Raw genomic sequence first — 15,723 nt, 5'->3', positions numbered from 1 at the left:
TTTCCAGGGATAGCCAAGAGAAAGCATCACAGCAGCCTAGAAACAATTACAAACCCTTTTTGATCTACTGATTGTCTGATTTATATTAGGCACTGTGGTATATGCTTTGCATGTTTTCTCATTTAATCCTCAAATAATCGTGAAATGAGTACTATACCCATCATTTTCCTTATCTGATTGAATTATGATGATTTGTTGGTTTTGGTCTCCTAGGAATTACATTATATTTTTGAATCTTCAGGGTTTATTTTAGTTCCTGGCACATAGTGAGTGTCAATAGATGTTATCTGTTAAAATGAATGTTTCAGTGCTTTGCCTAAGTGGATCCCTGACTTTACCATTCAGAATTCTCTTTGCTACCTTTGTTTCCTGGGCGGTGGTTTACAGATCTCTGAGGTAGGGGATTAGTAGACAGTAAACTGATTTCAGGGTTGTGCCCTAAAAGGTGCTATTTAGACATTCCTGATTTTAATTTTTGTATGTCTATTTTTGCCAGTTATCTGCCAAAAATGTGCCAAGAGGAAATTCTAGTTGAATTTTTGATACTTCACTTACCATTGAAATGAATATTTATTTGAAATTACTGTATGTTATTTATTCATCTGCAGTTTAGTTCTTTTCTCTGATTATTTGGAATATTCACAATGAGATACATTAGAACCACTCAGTAGCTTTTTTCAGAGGACTAAGGAACTATTCTTAATAACCTAGAAATATGGCGAAGACCTAAATGCCCACAAAGTATTCCAGAGTTCACTCATCTTCCCCCCTCTGAATTTATATAGCACTTACTAATGATTCCATTTCATTTTTAACTAGCTTGCTTTTGCCTTTATGTTTTGCCATAAACATACCTATATGGACCATATAATCATTAAAAGTTCTCTACTTCATCTTTTTTTAAAATACAAAATCTATGGTTTCATAAAATTTGAAAACCCTTATTTTTGCATACTTGGAGTATACTTAGAGTGACAAATTTACACTTGATCTTAGCCAAAAGGCCGAGAAGCGATAGAGTGACAAATTTAAAATGCAAGGATATTGAATAGTTTTTATCATTTAGCCATATTTGCTTTATGTCTCTCTATACAATTACATAGGTAATATATGTATATATTTTGCTGAGCCATTTGAGGATTAATTGGATGTATGACATTTTGCTTTTAAATATTCAACAAGTGTCTTTGAAAAATAAGGACATTCTCCTATGTAAGCACAATGCAAAAATGATAATTTTTAAACATCCCTTGGGGAACTATTTTAAGTTCTATAGTGATGTTTCTTTTTTATAATAGTATTAAATTCTATTAATAAGTAGACTATTTTCTAATTAATTTGTTTTAAAAGCTATCTCTAAATTATTATCGAAAATTCACTATTTCACCTATAATTGTCTTTACTTGTTAAGTAAGATTTTAATGTTAAGTATCTTTTTCCCTTCTTTAGGTATGGCTGATGGCAAGCATTGTACTTTTCCGCATCTGCCTGGCAAAACCTTTGTCTATAATGCTTCTGAGGATAGACTGGAGTTGTGTGTGGATGCCGCAGGACATTTCCCCATCGGTCCTGATGTTGAAGACTTAGTTAAAGAGGCTGTAAGTCAGGTTCGAGCAGAGGCTACTACAAGAAGTAGGGAATCAAGTCCCTCACACGGGCTGTTGAAACTAGGTAGTGGTGGAGTAGTGAAAAAGAAATCTGAGCAACTTCATAATGTAACTGCCTTTCAGGGAAAAGGGCATTCTCTAGGAACTGCATCCAGTAACCCTCACCTGGATCCAAGAGCTAGGGAAACTCCAGTTGTAAGGAAGCATAACACAGGGACAGACTTTAGTAATAGTTCCACTAAAACAGAGCCTTCTGTATTCACAGCTGCTCCTAGTAACAGTGAGCTTATTCGAATAGCTCCTGGAGTAGTTACAATGAGAGACAGCAGGCAGCTTGATCCTGATTTGGTTGAGGCCCAGCGAAAAAAATTGCAGGAAATGGTTTCTTCTATTCAGGCTTCAATGGACAAGCACTTGCGGGATCAAAGTACAGAGCAGTCACCATCTGATCTTCCTCAAAGAAAGGGAGAAGTTGTGAGTTCTGTGAAGTCTGGGACTCTTCAGACTGGCTTACCTGACTCTTTTTCTTTAACTGGTGGCACTGAAAATTTGAATACAGAAACAACTGATAGCTGTGTGGCAGAGGCACTGGGAGCAGCATTTGCCACAAGGTCAAAAGCACAAAAGGGAAATTCCGTGGAGGAGCCTGAAGAAATGGATAGTCAAGATGCTGAGATGACAAACACAGCTGAGCCGATGGATCACTCTTGATTGAACTAGAGGCTAATAAAGGCAGAATGTTTATTGTGAATATGTAATATTTGTTGGCTGGGCCACATAACTTGATTAGTCATTAAAAATCTTGTACGTATATAATTCAAAGATTATATCTTGTTATTCAGTGCATGACAGCAAGTGTGTGATTGGCAATAGCTTTTAATATACTGCTGCCTAGGCTGGCTCTGAATTCCTATCAGTTAGTTATTAGATCTTCCATATATGTGGTTAATTGGAAGTTCTTTGTAATTTTAATTCCATGAAAGTCTTAATGTTTCAAACATGAAAATTCTCTTGCTAAATATGTTTGATTTCTGAAAAGGCTAGAACTGGAAGGGAATGAGATTTTGCTACTGTTGACGTCATCAAGGTAACCATCCCACATATTTACTAGAATGTCAAAGATTTATGTAAATTTGAAGGTTATCTGAACTAAATTGTATCTTAAATTTCATGAAAGGATTTATTAGACACTGGTATCCTGACATTTCTGTGGATGTAAACACATTCATAGAGATATGTATTCCTGGTGAAAATATCTTGAGAATAGAGTGTAATCATAAAAAACTTTGCTGATTTGAGCAAGATTAGGGGTAAAATATTTATCCTAGAATGATAAAGTCAATGTGATTCAGTGATGTTGCTGTCTGAGCCAACCCAGCCCGTGGAGTGCTCTGTGGCTGATAATCTGTTACCGTTAGTTTTTGAATCCTGGCCTGGTCAAGTACCACCCAGGTGTTGGTTTTTTTGTTGTTTGTTTGTTTCCTTTAATCTTGCAGAAAAGTTGATTGCAAAGAGTGGTAGAAAATACAAAAATAATGGTAGCAGTAGTTAATCTCTAATTTTCAGAGTTTGTCCGATTCACAGAAAATATATAAATAAGAATTTATCTTTATGAATAAGTTACATTGTTCTACAATTTTGATCAATGGTATTTAAGCTTGTACATGCTAAGTGTCTTTGACCCCCTTTCAACCAAAACTATTTCCTTTTTTCTTCCAGTCCATAAGGTTTTCTTTATTTGTTGGCTTCACTTGGATTTGGATGCAAATTTTACTGCATCATACCCTGATCAAAGGGGCATTTGCTTAAATAGTGTATTCATCAAATCTTTAGTGCCAGTTTCCACAAGCAGCAGCTTTCATGCTTATTCCTTAAAGACAAAGAATGTTTAGCCTGAGATTGGTATTGCACTATTTTATCCTATTCTGCAAATCTGTATTCTGAAATGTACATTTCAATCCATATTTTTCCTCTGTTTACTGAAATTAAGTTGAATTTGAATGGATGAAAGACAAAATATATGTTAATACACTCTCTTATGTAGAGCATTCAAAGCCTGGCTGTCTCTGTTTGCACATGTAACAGATGCAGAATTCTGCATTCTAAGAAAATGTAGCAGAAAGGTGTTTAAAAATCTCAACCTTCTGATTCATAAGGAATATAGACAGTACTTTAACTTGTTTCCAAATAAGGGAGGTTTTCGTTTTCTTTCTGTGAAAGTATCTCTGACTGAATCCACTTACTAAATGGAACTAGTCCATTTTGAATAAGGAAAGAATGGAGAATGTAGAGATTTGCAGGTGATACCCGAACAAGATATACATATTTGAGTTTTATCACATCACATTTTTTAAACCATACTTTACTTCCATTCTTCTAAATTTCAAGTATCTTTCTCTGTATCTAAATAGCAGGAAAATATACAACTTTTATATTCTGCACTAGTTTTGCATAAAGAACTGCAGTACCTAATAATATTTCCCATTTCAGTTAGTGTAGGTGACTTCTGTGTGTCTTAAACTAAAAATTACAAATATCACTAACCACTATAATTATTTTTGGCTTTTTCAGCCACTGAAGAATGCCCCCCCACTTTTTTAGTTTAAATACAAGAAAACTTTAACAAGCAAATGCACTGCTTCTAGGTAAATGACATAATCACTTTTAACAAATATTTTCTTCACCTGTGGCTTGGTATGTTTAGTAAATAACTGACAAATATACTCTCATAGCATAAAGTAAAAACATCAGACACAAATTCAATCTCCCTATATTAAATACTTTCATTTAGTCAAATTAGAATATACCTGGGAACATTTAGAAGAAGGGCTGGTTAATTCTGACAACACTATTAATTTCTTGCCACAGCAATGCTATTTAGGAGCCAGTAACATGAATATTTATTATAGTTTGGGTTCTCCCTTAATAAAGAAAACAGGCTTGATTCTGAGAATGATTAGATTTCTTGAAATTATTTTAAAGCTGCTGAAATTTGGTTGGGGTAATTAATGGTTTTTGAGAGGTGGGCCAGGTACCATCCTTACGAAGAAGTTTTAGAACACAATTTAAGTTCTTAAATATCGTTCTTCCATATGGTTATCAATCAAATGCAGGACTGTAAAATTATTTTTTAGTACTGCTATTTGTGATCACAACTTTTGAGTCCACGCTAGAGATCATAAATCAGTCAAAATATTTTTTAGCCCTAGATGTAACATTATAACTATAATTCAATCCTATAATTAAATAAATTGTAAATTCTTCAGTAATCCATTTTATAATTAATCATACCAAGTTTGAATTGATGACCCTAAGTCCCAGTAGAATTGAAGATGGTGTATGACTAGCATACTGGTAATGAGAAACTGGTTGAAACTGAAGAAAACAAGACAAGTGCCAAATATGAGCTGGAATATAATGAACTCCAGGATATGGTTACTCAGGAACTAGTTAAAGAGAAGCCTAAGGCCCATTTCCCCCCTTTCACTATGTTTCAGATATTTTATTGGAAAATGTTAGGATAATGACCTGAGAAATTTAGTGAATGCTATCGACTGAAATTTGCTTTATATCTTTTGATGATTTTTAGTTTGGTTTTACAGTCAAACCTGCTGCTTGCTATTAAGATACCAATCTGAAATGCGTCTGATTCCCAGCCACAGGTCCTAATTGCCATTATTTTTGAGTAACTTCATTGGAAATGAGCATACATTTTTGCATATGGTCTCTTACCTCAGGGAAGATCACTTGCTAGCAGCTCATATACTACTAATGACAGGTTTTTGACAATTGAACTGACATCACTTGTTACTACTAACTGCAAAGTTTATAAAATGTATTTTAAATAGTTACCTGGTAATACTGCCTGCTAGTGAACGTTTCTCCAAAAATGTAGACCTCATTAATCCCTTTAGATATGAAATAAACTTATATCTTCTGTCATTATGCTTTGGTCAATATAATAACAATATCAAAATGTTTATTTCAGAGTATAAGTACAGTTTTGTCTTCATTTTCAATAGGAATTTTAACTGGCCCACACTTTAAATACTGCAAAGCAGATTTTGAGAGTTTCGTGAGTTTTCCAAACAAGGTTTCCATATTAAGATTTTCATAAAAGCCTTTGCAAAATCAGATTAAACTTCACTCATCTTAATATGAATTTAAAATGAACTTTTTAATAGTAGTAGTAAGATACATGCTCTAAGGTGGGTAGACATATCCTACATTTAAAGGTTACCATATAATTTAACAAAATTGTACAACCTCAAGGCTCTTCACAATTAAAAAAATTACTATTCACTTGAAAACATACCATAGTAGAATGTTTACTTGAATAATAAAGGGAAGCTATATCACCCATGTAAGATTTATAGTTCATTGTAAGTTCTGCCATTCTTAATAGAATTCTCTGAGATGCTGTTTCAATTCATATTTAATAATACTTAAATCGTGGGAATTTTAATGTTTGTTCCAAATAGCAGAAACTGTAAAAATTGTGAATTATTGGAGAAAATGCTATTACTTGTATATTTGACATTTAATTTTTTAAATTATGGAGTTACATGCTTTTGTAGTATAATACTAATACAATGATTATTCTCTTGTAAAAGAAAGGAAAACTACTAAAAAAAGCTTTAGTTGATGTTATTTGCTTGTGAGTATAAATATTTAAAATTTCAAGGTATTGCATACTTTTCTTCAGAATGCACAAGTCCCTTCTTGAGCCTTGATGCCTGTGGTAGAGCAATAAAAGAATTAAAAGGTTTTCAATATTTTTAGGTTGATTTGACTTTAAGAATTAGTGCCAAGAGCTGAAGAGTCTACTTTTTGGAGGGAAATGTATTTAGAATATGTAAAACTAAGTGGCAATAGTGTAAATATTTGGGAAAAATAGCAAGTGCTTTAACTGCTCAATAAAATAGTATAGATGTTACATTATCCGTAAGGCACTGGCTGTTACCCATTATTTTCTGGTTTTGTGATTGCTGTATATATTAGAGTAATAGTTGGTAATAGTGTATTATAACTATAGTGTTCTCCAGCACACCTCACTGTACAGTATTCGAAATTTTCTTTTATATCAATAATAAAAATACATACTGATTTTCCCCTCAACTTCTCCACATTAGCTTTTTAAAGTAATTTTTTATTTAGTTTCCTGGAATTAAACACCTTCATGTTATAATGCATGAAAATATAATTCAGTTTTATAAAGGAATTCTTGGTATAATAAAGTTTTTTTAAAAACTTCCTTAAGTGAGACATCACATAGGGGAAGTAATTTCTCCCCTTAATGCAGATTTCAATGCAAATGAAATGGATGCAATTAGAAAAAGAGTGAGCAAAATTTCTCTAAACATATTACATAGTTGAGTCATGTAATGCTTACTGAGGATTTAAAGAACAAAGATGTTCTAATAACGATAATTTGGTTTTGTGCTGCTTCTTAAAAAATACTGGTTAGAGATAATGCAGAAATGAAGGGAAATATAGAAAATAGTACTAAATTACATTTGTGTAGTTTAGCAATCAACATGACATGTTTACTTTTAAGTTTGAATATATATGCTTAGTATTCGTCGTGTTGGACTGTTTAACTTCGTAGTTAGAGCACAGCCTCTAACTACTGTAAGACTAGACACCAGACTTACTAGAGCTGAGTCCTGGCACACCGCTTACTGCCTGACCTCTCTCTACTTCACTTTCTTCTCTGAGAAGACGACCATGACATCTGGGGTTATTGTGAGGAGTAAATGAATTAATACCTGACAGATGATTAGAACAGTGCCTAACATAGTGTTTGATACTGTTGATACTATGTATAAAAATAATTCAGTAGAATTTAGTTACAATTTATGTGCAATACATCCTCACGTATAGGGCACACATTTAAATTGTTTCATTAAGTTAAAACCTGCTTTGTGGTTAATGAACTGAAAACTGAATGGTTGTATGTTCAGATATTTACAGGGAGCTTTGTGACCACAGGCAACACTGAAAATCTGGAGAACTGACAGTCTGTGCTCTGCAACTGACTTGTTCTGTGACCTAAGGCAAGTCATAGAGCCTTTCACGGCCTCCATTTCTGCTAAAACCTTGTGGTTCTACAGTTGTTACCCTCTTGTTCTGCTTAATCATGTCATCATGGTCTCACCTGCTGACAGCGTAGTGCTGACGGGACAAGTGACATGGGTGTGAGCTCCAAGCAAACTAAACATAAGTACCTTTCCTTTACGCTTTGGCTACACTTGTTCCAAAGTTGGACTTGAGGTCTTCCACATGCTGCCCGTGGGTATATACCATATAATTAAGAGCTCTCAAAAACTCTTCAGTGAATAACATAAACATCCTACTTATGACAGTTCAGTATGGATTTTATTTTTATTGGTGCCTTTTCAGACTCCAGTGACTGCAGTTCTGACTGCATAGTCATTTTTAATCATTTGTCATACCACATAATTATCTAAAAACAGATAAATTGTGTGAGAATCTGGGATGATTATTCCTGTGTGTCAGTTCTATGTATAGAAAAAAACATGTATGAGGTCTACCTGTAAAAGAATGACTTCTTTTTATATTTGATTTATGGAATCAACATACTGAATTATTCATTCATTTAAAACTGTTTATTAAGCACTAAATTAAGATCACACAAGTCTTTGCAAACATCTATTGTTTATCTTGTTTTCAGGCGTATCAACCTGGTTTGAACTGACTTCAATGCCTAGTACCTACCTTTAATTTCACTTCCTGTAAGTTCCCTTCCTGAACCCCAATCCTCCAAGTTCTTACCTCCTTGGGTTTGTTTTCTTTCTCCAAATGTGGAAGTGCTTTAAGGGTTTCAGAATTTCTTAGATGATTAAACTGGGTAAATTTGAGAATCACTGGTTAGAAAAAAGTCCAATTGCCTCATGTCAAGAACCTAGAATAATTATTGTCATTTACTAAGCGGGTCTGTTGCTTTGGTGGAAAGGTTCCTTAAATGTGATGTTTCTCAAAGTACAGTTCGTGGGCTATGTGCATATCACCTAGAAAGCTTATTTCTATGACATCTATCATGTGCGTGGTAGTCTATCAAGTTTTGATCTGTCAGGTACTTTGTTAAGACCTAAAGAATAAGATGTTTAAAAATTAAATTGGCAAGATGCAGCACCTCTAAAAATATTTACTAGGCCGCTCCATCAAGCACAATTAAGTGGGACGCTTATGTCTGCCACACTAGATCCCAAATCCTGTAAGAGAGTGGTGATCCAGTTGAATGCGTAAGGATGAAGAAGTTTAAGAAGGCTTGTACAAATAGGGTTGCTAAGGAAAAATGAGTCAACTGTATCAGAATGAGTTCTAAATTCACTGTATAAAACCCAAGTTCAGAGACATGAGCTTATCTTTTGAAACTAAAAGGTATCTCTGCTACTGAATCTGACCAGTGTAAATTAGGTGCATAGATACATAATAAAAATGTAAGCAAAATAGTGAAGAATCAAATTAGCTAGAATCTCTGAATTATTTGATTTCTTTCAACATTACTGGGACTATAGAAAGATTAGTTATATTTCTTCTAGCTTCTCATGGCTCTGCCCCAGTATCTGTCACCTCTGTTTCCATTAAGCAGTAGTGCTGCCTAAGTGGCTAGTAACCAATGGATACATAAGTTGTGCTTACAATATTGCTTTTCAAGTTTATAATTTTGTTCCCTTATGCCAAGTGATTTGTCTTTTTCTTTAGTAAACTTTATAATGCTATTAAATCTATTTTTGGTACAGTGAAGTGAGTAGAAAAATTAAAGCAATAGCTGAAAACGTAGTCTAAAAGTTTTCATTGAAATAGGCCTTGTTTTAATTTTAAAGTTATTCTCAAAGCATTCACAAAATATATATATGGTTAAAAAAAAAAAAATTCAGGGTGACCGGTTAGCTCAGTTGGTTAGAGCGAGGTGCTGATAATGCAAGGTTGCTGGTTCGATCCCCGCATGGGCCACTGAGATGCGCCCTCCTTAAAAAAAAAAAAAAAAAAAAAAAAAAAAGCTATAGAAAGACAACCAGCTCCCCCATCTCAATTGCCAAATCAATCATTTATCTTTTGGTGGTTACCTCCATAACCTAAATATGATATATACAGATCTAATCTCTTGATTTAGCAACTTTAGACAGTATTTATTTCTCCATTTCAAAATATGAGTTCTCTTACCCTTTTTAGGTTATCTTTATAACTGTATAATATATATAAGGCTCTGTTTATTGAGCCATCAGTTTTAGACATCTCTTAACTCTCAGTATGTAAAACGAGGAAATTAGCATTTCTACATTTTCTAATACTCTTTATTTTCCCATTCTACTTCCTAACTTTTATTAGCTATGCTGTTACTTTTACATCATCAAGGTTTATGGTATTCAAAATATGTTCTGTAGCTGTAATTGCTTTTAAAGTAATCTATAGTTTCACTAAACTGATAAACAGTTGAGGTGACCCTAAATGTCACATGAGAAGGGCTTTTTTCTGAGACACCAACTAGAAGTTGGAGCTTTCCCAAGGCAGATACTGTAATTTGAACAGAGTTAAGTTTTGAGGATCCCTCACGTGGCCAAGAGGTGGATATATTGGCTCGGACAAGATGAGAGGACAAGAGAGAATTAGAAGACTTGGTACAACTGGGTGACAGGTGAGAGCCTGAACTGACCACTGGCACTAGGGATGGAGAGAGTAAAAAGGTCAATCTAGACTCGCAGATTCTGACTTGAGAGCCTGGATGGTGGTGCTACTTATTTGGAATAGGACCCAGGAATAATTACAGATTGGTGGGTAGGAAGCGAGTTTCATTTTGGGTCATGTTGAATTTTAGGTATTTAGTGCTTCCAGATGGAGAGAAATGAAGTTCAGTAGAGGGTTTGAGATTGGAAGTCAAGATTTGTGAATCACAGGATATGACTGAAATTGTAGGAGTGGATGAGGTTGCCCAGAAAGAGTGTAGAGTGAGAAGAGAGCTAAAAATGCAATATTGGGGACTGTCAACACTTAAGGAGCAGGCTTGCAAAGGAGCCTGAGGGATGGAAATCTGGATGTGATGTCACAGAAAACAGGATGAAAGTTTTAAATAAAAGGAAGTAATGAAGTCAAATGCTGTAGAAAGTTCATGTAAAATGAAGATTGGTTTCTTTCTTCAAGTGTCCATTGGATTTTACAGGGTTGGTGACTTTTGCAGCCACAATCTCAGACATGGTGATGACGGTAAAGGTTAGACTGTGAGAGGATTGAAGGCTGGGTAGTGAAGTCAAGACATCTTTGAAGAAGTTTGACTGAAAGGGAAGAAGGGAAGATAGCAAGTACAGCGTTGTGGGAGGGATGGATGGATGAATATATTGAGATCAGTATTTTCAACCCTACTAGAACCACTATCCCCTTTTTATAACAATATATTCTACTCCCTATACCCTACTAAAATGAAATTCATAGATAACTTACACACAATTCTTTAAAAAAAATCAACTGCTCTACCTATACTGTGGAGGAGAAACAAGATTTATACTAAAATCACTCTCAGGTACAAGTAACCAGCTGACAAGTAACTTCCCTGGTTTACAGAGTGGTTGCATGTTTGGAAATATTCAGTGTATTTTAAAACAGTGCAAAAAAAAAACCCCATCACTTGTGCAACTTGTGTTTGTATGTAAAAAGGAATTGATTATAGGCTTAAATAATGATAATCAGGTTTTTCACTTACCTTACTGTCTGGTTGGACACTGAGTAGAACTCAGGAGAATTCTGCCTTGTGCAGGACTAAAACACTGCCAGAGTCTCATGGTCCTAGAACCGGCACACTAAATGCCAGTACACAACCTTCAATAACCATACATTCACCTAAAATTTCCCCAATTCACTGTTCCCTTTGTGAGTGCATGGACATACTAGGCCAGAAGAGAAGGGGAGTCTGAAAAAAAAGGCAAGATAGATTATTGTCCTGGATAAAATGGAAGGTGATAAATTGAGAGGTAGAAAGCTTAGAATTTGAAAGAAACACACACATTCATGTCTTGGAGGATGTCACATTTCCCACGGATGAATGGTACTCTTGCTTTAAGGATTTTGTGGTATGCTGGTAAATGATTTCTCTTCTTTAATGCCCTGAGTATCCTCTCTCCTAACTTAGATGGAGTTCCTGTCTTTCATTTTGAACCCTCAGTTACTACCTCATTTGCTGTAAAAAAAGGGCTAAAATTTCAACACTGAAAAATCACTTTATGAAGAGAAAGCACTACTTTTATTATAGGCCAAAAATATGGAACATTTCAGGAAAGATGTATTACTTTCCGACTGCTGCTGTAACAGATTAGTACACACTTCATGACTTGAAACAATATAAACTTGTTATCCTAAGGTTCTGGAGATGAGAAGTACAAAACGGATCTCCCGGGGCTAATTTTTAAACCAAAGGTGTCAGTAGGGCTGTTTTCTTTCTGGATTCTTTAGAGAAGAATACATTTCCTTGACATGTCTTCACTCGTAGAAGCTGCCTGCATTCGTTGCCTCATGACCCATTCCTACATTTTTGAAGGTAACAAGACAGTATAATCAGATCTCTCTTAGACTCCCAAGTTCCCTCTTCCACTCTCAAGGACCGCTGTGACTATACTGGGTCCACCTGGATAATCCAAGCTCATTACCCCATGTCAAAATCCTAAATTTAATCACATCTGTAAAACTCTTGCCATTATAGTAATATATCCACAGATTCTAGGGGTTAGGATGTGGACATTTTTGGGGGCCATTATTCTATCTACCACAAAAGGGTAGAGCAAGGAATACTAGGTTGAAAGAGGGACACTTTGAAACTTTTTTTCTCTTAGTTGTTTTTCTTGCAGGCCAAGCACTCTTATTTTTATTTTTAAAAGTCAAACCAAGAATTCTATACCGTAGTTGCTTATCTTAGTATGATTTCTATTTATAATTTTCATCAAATTAAAAGAGCACCTTTAAATGCAAACTAGAGATTAGCAAAAGATATTGGTAGTGGGGAGAGAGGTTAGAGCAGGCCTTTATATATCCAAGATACATTCTAATCCTGACTTTTGTTTTCAGATTGAATACATAATATATGTTCATCATTTCTGCCAAAGGAATATTTCTTTAGCATTACTGATGTAGGGCAAGTTTTATATACCATATTGTGCTATTTCCTTCTAGGATTTTCAACCATTTTTGGAGTATAGCATCAACTCATGTTTTTAGGTTAAAAAATAAACACAAATGCTTTAAAAAAATGCTTTTATGCTTTTAAAAAGTCCAATACAAAAATATATAGGGTAAAAAGTTAAAGCCTGCCCTGCTTCCATCTCATTCCTTTCTCCAAAGCAAAACACTGTTAAACAGTTTGGTGTGTATTTCATAGGCCATTTTCTAGAATGTTAGACACAACCATACAAATAACACCCAGGGTTTTTATAAATGACATCATACTAATCACAGGCCTGCTACTAGCTCTTTGCAGTACATCATACTGTCTCTATACTATACACTGTATTTATAGTTGAATGCCTATAGATATGAAGGTGGCAGATTGGGAGTTTGGGGTCTAATTGCAATCTTAGTTCTGCCACTGTATGCCCTTGGATATGTTAACCCTTTGGTACCAATTTTCCTCATTTATAAAGTGGATGAAAATAATAGTAATTACCTCATAGGGTTGTGTAGGGACCTGGCCCACAGGCAGATAAGCTAGCAGGCAGTCAAGGTCTCCTGGCTCCATCGGAACGCTGCACATCAGACAGCCAGTTCTGTATGCTGGCTAGCAGTGAAGGTCTCCGGGCTTCTTGGGACGCTGTGTGCATGAGAGCCCGCCTGCAGGGCCTGCCAGATTTCTCCCACGGGATGCTCTTTGTTTTGCTGTACCTACATAACCTTTCCTGGGTGTGGACCACTACCCTTCGGCGGGCTGCCACTGGAGTCCCTGGTCAGTAATTCTTAATAGACCTATGTCTTGCACTCAGCTACCTGGTGTGTTCTTTGGGTTTGCGGCTTCTCAGGCACAAACCTTGGAACCACTTGGATTTCAGTCCAAACAGGTTTCAGTTATACAACTTGTGAATATTAAGACAAATGCATGTACCCTATACTTCAGTGGAAAAACTTGAGAAGCATTAATAGATTATTCAAAACAACTCTCTGGGGTTGAGGAGTAAGAATGTCCCTTTCAGTATTTTCAGTTTTGGGTGATTACAGATGAAGCCACTATAAGCATTTGCATTCCCCAGCAGTGTATGAAAGTTGTATTTGCTCAGCATCTTTGTCTTCACCAACACTTGTGTACTCAGTCTTTCTTTTCTTTTTTCTCATTCTAAGAGCTATGTAGTAGTATCTCATTGTGGTTTTAATTTGCATTTCTCTAATGACTAATGATGTGGAGCCTCTTTTCATGTGGCTTATTTGCCAGTATATCTTTTTTGTGTGAAGTATGTATTCTGATCCTTTGCCCTTTATTGCTTTTCTTCTCATTAGTGAGTTTTGAGAGTTCTTTATATATACCTGTATGTACACTGAATAAAAATTCTTTATTAAATGTTTTGCTAAAAAAATCCCAACTCCCACGTTATATTTGAGTATATATGATATATTTGAGTCATTCAGGTGACTGTGAACCATCTTAATTCCACGCTTTATCTTTTTATAACTGTTTTACATGAATTTGCAATTTACATGTTATCTTTCTGTGGAATTATGTTTTTCTCTACCTCTAAACTGAGGGGGATTCAGTTTACTGTCACATCTAAAATACCTGCCTTCAAGCTCTAAAAAAAAAGTTCTGTATAAAACTGATGTAGCCTAAAATATAGCAGAAACTCTGCTTCCTGTGAGGATATTAAATAAGCAGAGTTATGTATGACCCAGAAGTAAGAAGAGTCTTCAAATGACATTCCTTTCCAAATTAGTTTTTTTTTTTTAAAGTGAAGGAGCCACACAGTAAGGAATGATATTAAAAGAAAGGCTGTCCACCTTCCCAGAAGACTTACCTTGAGAACAAGGAACTATAAAAAGCCGGATGTTTTACATTTTGAAAATAGTGCATGCAAGCTCTTAAGTCACATTTGCACCTGCATCTGATTTGCAAAAATTGATGCGTCAAGTTTCAAAATAGCAAAATGTTAAAGTCTGTTATAATATTAACGTGTGGTTTATCGTTCGATGCAGTAGAGCATGTTACCTTGCAAATCTGGATTCTTTACCATTTCTAAATGGTTACTGTCGTTAAATCTATTTTAATGCCACTTGAATTGAGCAGTAAAACGCTCCTCGGGGGCGGCTCCCCCTCCTTCCCCTCTCCTGCGAAGAAAGGTGAGCTTCCACTGTGGAGGCGTCCACCGTACTCGTTCATCGAGACTAAATCCCCAGGCCGCTCCAGTCTTCCCGCATCAGGGCTCCTTCCCCGTGCGCGTCAGTCATCAGTCACTTCCCGCAGAGCCGGGGGTGGGGGTGGGGGGGGGAAGCTTAAGCATTTGCAGACCAGCCGCAGACCTGGATTATTTCCCTGATCCGTTCTAAGCACGTCTCCGGCTAAAAACTTTTTTTTCTTTTTTTTCACCTGTCACACTTTTGCTCATTCTTGATACGCAGTTTCCTGCCACAGAGTCTTCGCTACTGCAGTCGTCATGACGTCTGGGAGCTCACCTTGTTACTTAAACAATAACGGCAGCCCAAAGGTGATGGTTGGATGTGTCTCGGAAGACTGCGTAGCGTGGCGGGATGCACCCGAGGACTGCGGAGCGGTGGCCCAGAAAAGGTTGCAGGGCCGTCCCCCGCGAGACCCTCGGAGGCCCCGCGCGGAGACATGGCCCGCACAGCCCGGGAAGTTTGGGATCCGCTCGCCGCTTCCGGACCCGCCTCTCCGCGAGCGCTGGAACTCGTTTTCCCAGCAGCCCCCGCGTGGCCCGGCGTCCTGCCCCCTCGCGCTGCGCCGCTCGGCGCGCGATGGGGCCTGTCACGCGAGCCCCGCGAGCCCCCCCTGCGGCCCCAGCCCCGGCCTCCCGGCTCCGTCCCCGACTCCCGCGAGTTCCAGGCCGGGCTTCCAGCTCCCCGGCCCCGCCCCCAGTCGCGCGCGCTCTCCCGGCCCCGCCCTTGTCCCCCG

General features: G+C 36.7%; 1 protein-coding gene and 1 long non-coding RNA gene across 3 annotated transcripts in view; one reads left to right on the top strand and one right to left on the bottom strand.

The window, feature by feature from the left end:
- The window catches only part of VCPIP1 (valosin containing protein interacting protein 1), a 29,933-nt gene extending 20,324 nt beyond the window's left edge, over positions 1 to 9,609 (top strand). Inside the window, exon 3 of the mRNA XM_081071002.1 lies at positions 1,450 to 9,609. Within this exon, the coding sequence (XP_080927128.1) occupies positions 1,450 to 2,318 (869 nt within the window). The 3' untranslated portion in view covers positions 2,319 to 9,609. The remainder of the gene's footprint in view (positions 1 to 1,449) is intronic.
- Positions 9,413 to 15,485, bottom strand: LOC308506946. Of its 2 annotated transcripts, none has more exons than XR_013994798.1 (3): positions 14,612 to 15,485; positions 11,329 to 11,535; positions 9,413 to 9,602 (listed from the first exon to the last, which is right to left on the bottom strand). It is a non-coding gene; the product is annotated as an uncharacterized lncRNA (long non-coding RNA). The 2 variants fall into 2 exon arrangements; XR_013994799.1 differs by having other exon boundaries at positions 9,431 to 9,602; positions 11,329 to 12,145; positions 13,279 to 15,479.
- Between the last annotated feature and the right edge of the window lie 238 nt (positions 15,486 to 15,723).

The sequence above is a fragment of the Rhinolophus hipposideros genome (genome assembly GCF_964194185.1).
Source record: "Rhinolophus hipposideros genome assembly, chromosome: 13".
NCBI lineage: Eukaryota > Metazoa > Chordata > Mammalia > Chiroptera > Rhinolophidae > Rhinolophus > Rhinolophus hipposideros.
The sequence above is the reverse complement of the archived record's forward strand: the minus strand, read 5'-3'. Positions and strand labels throughout refer to the sequence as shown.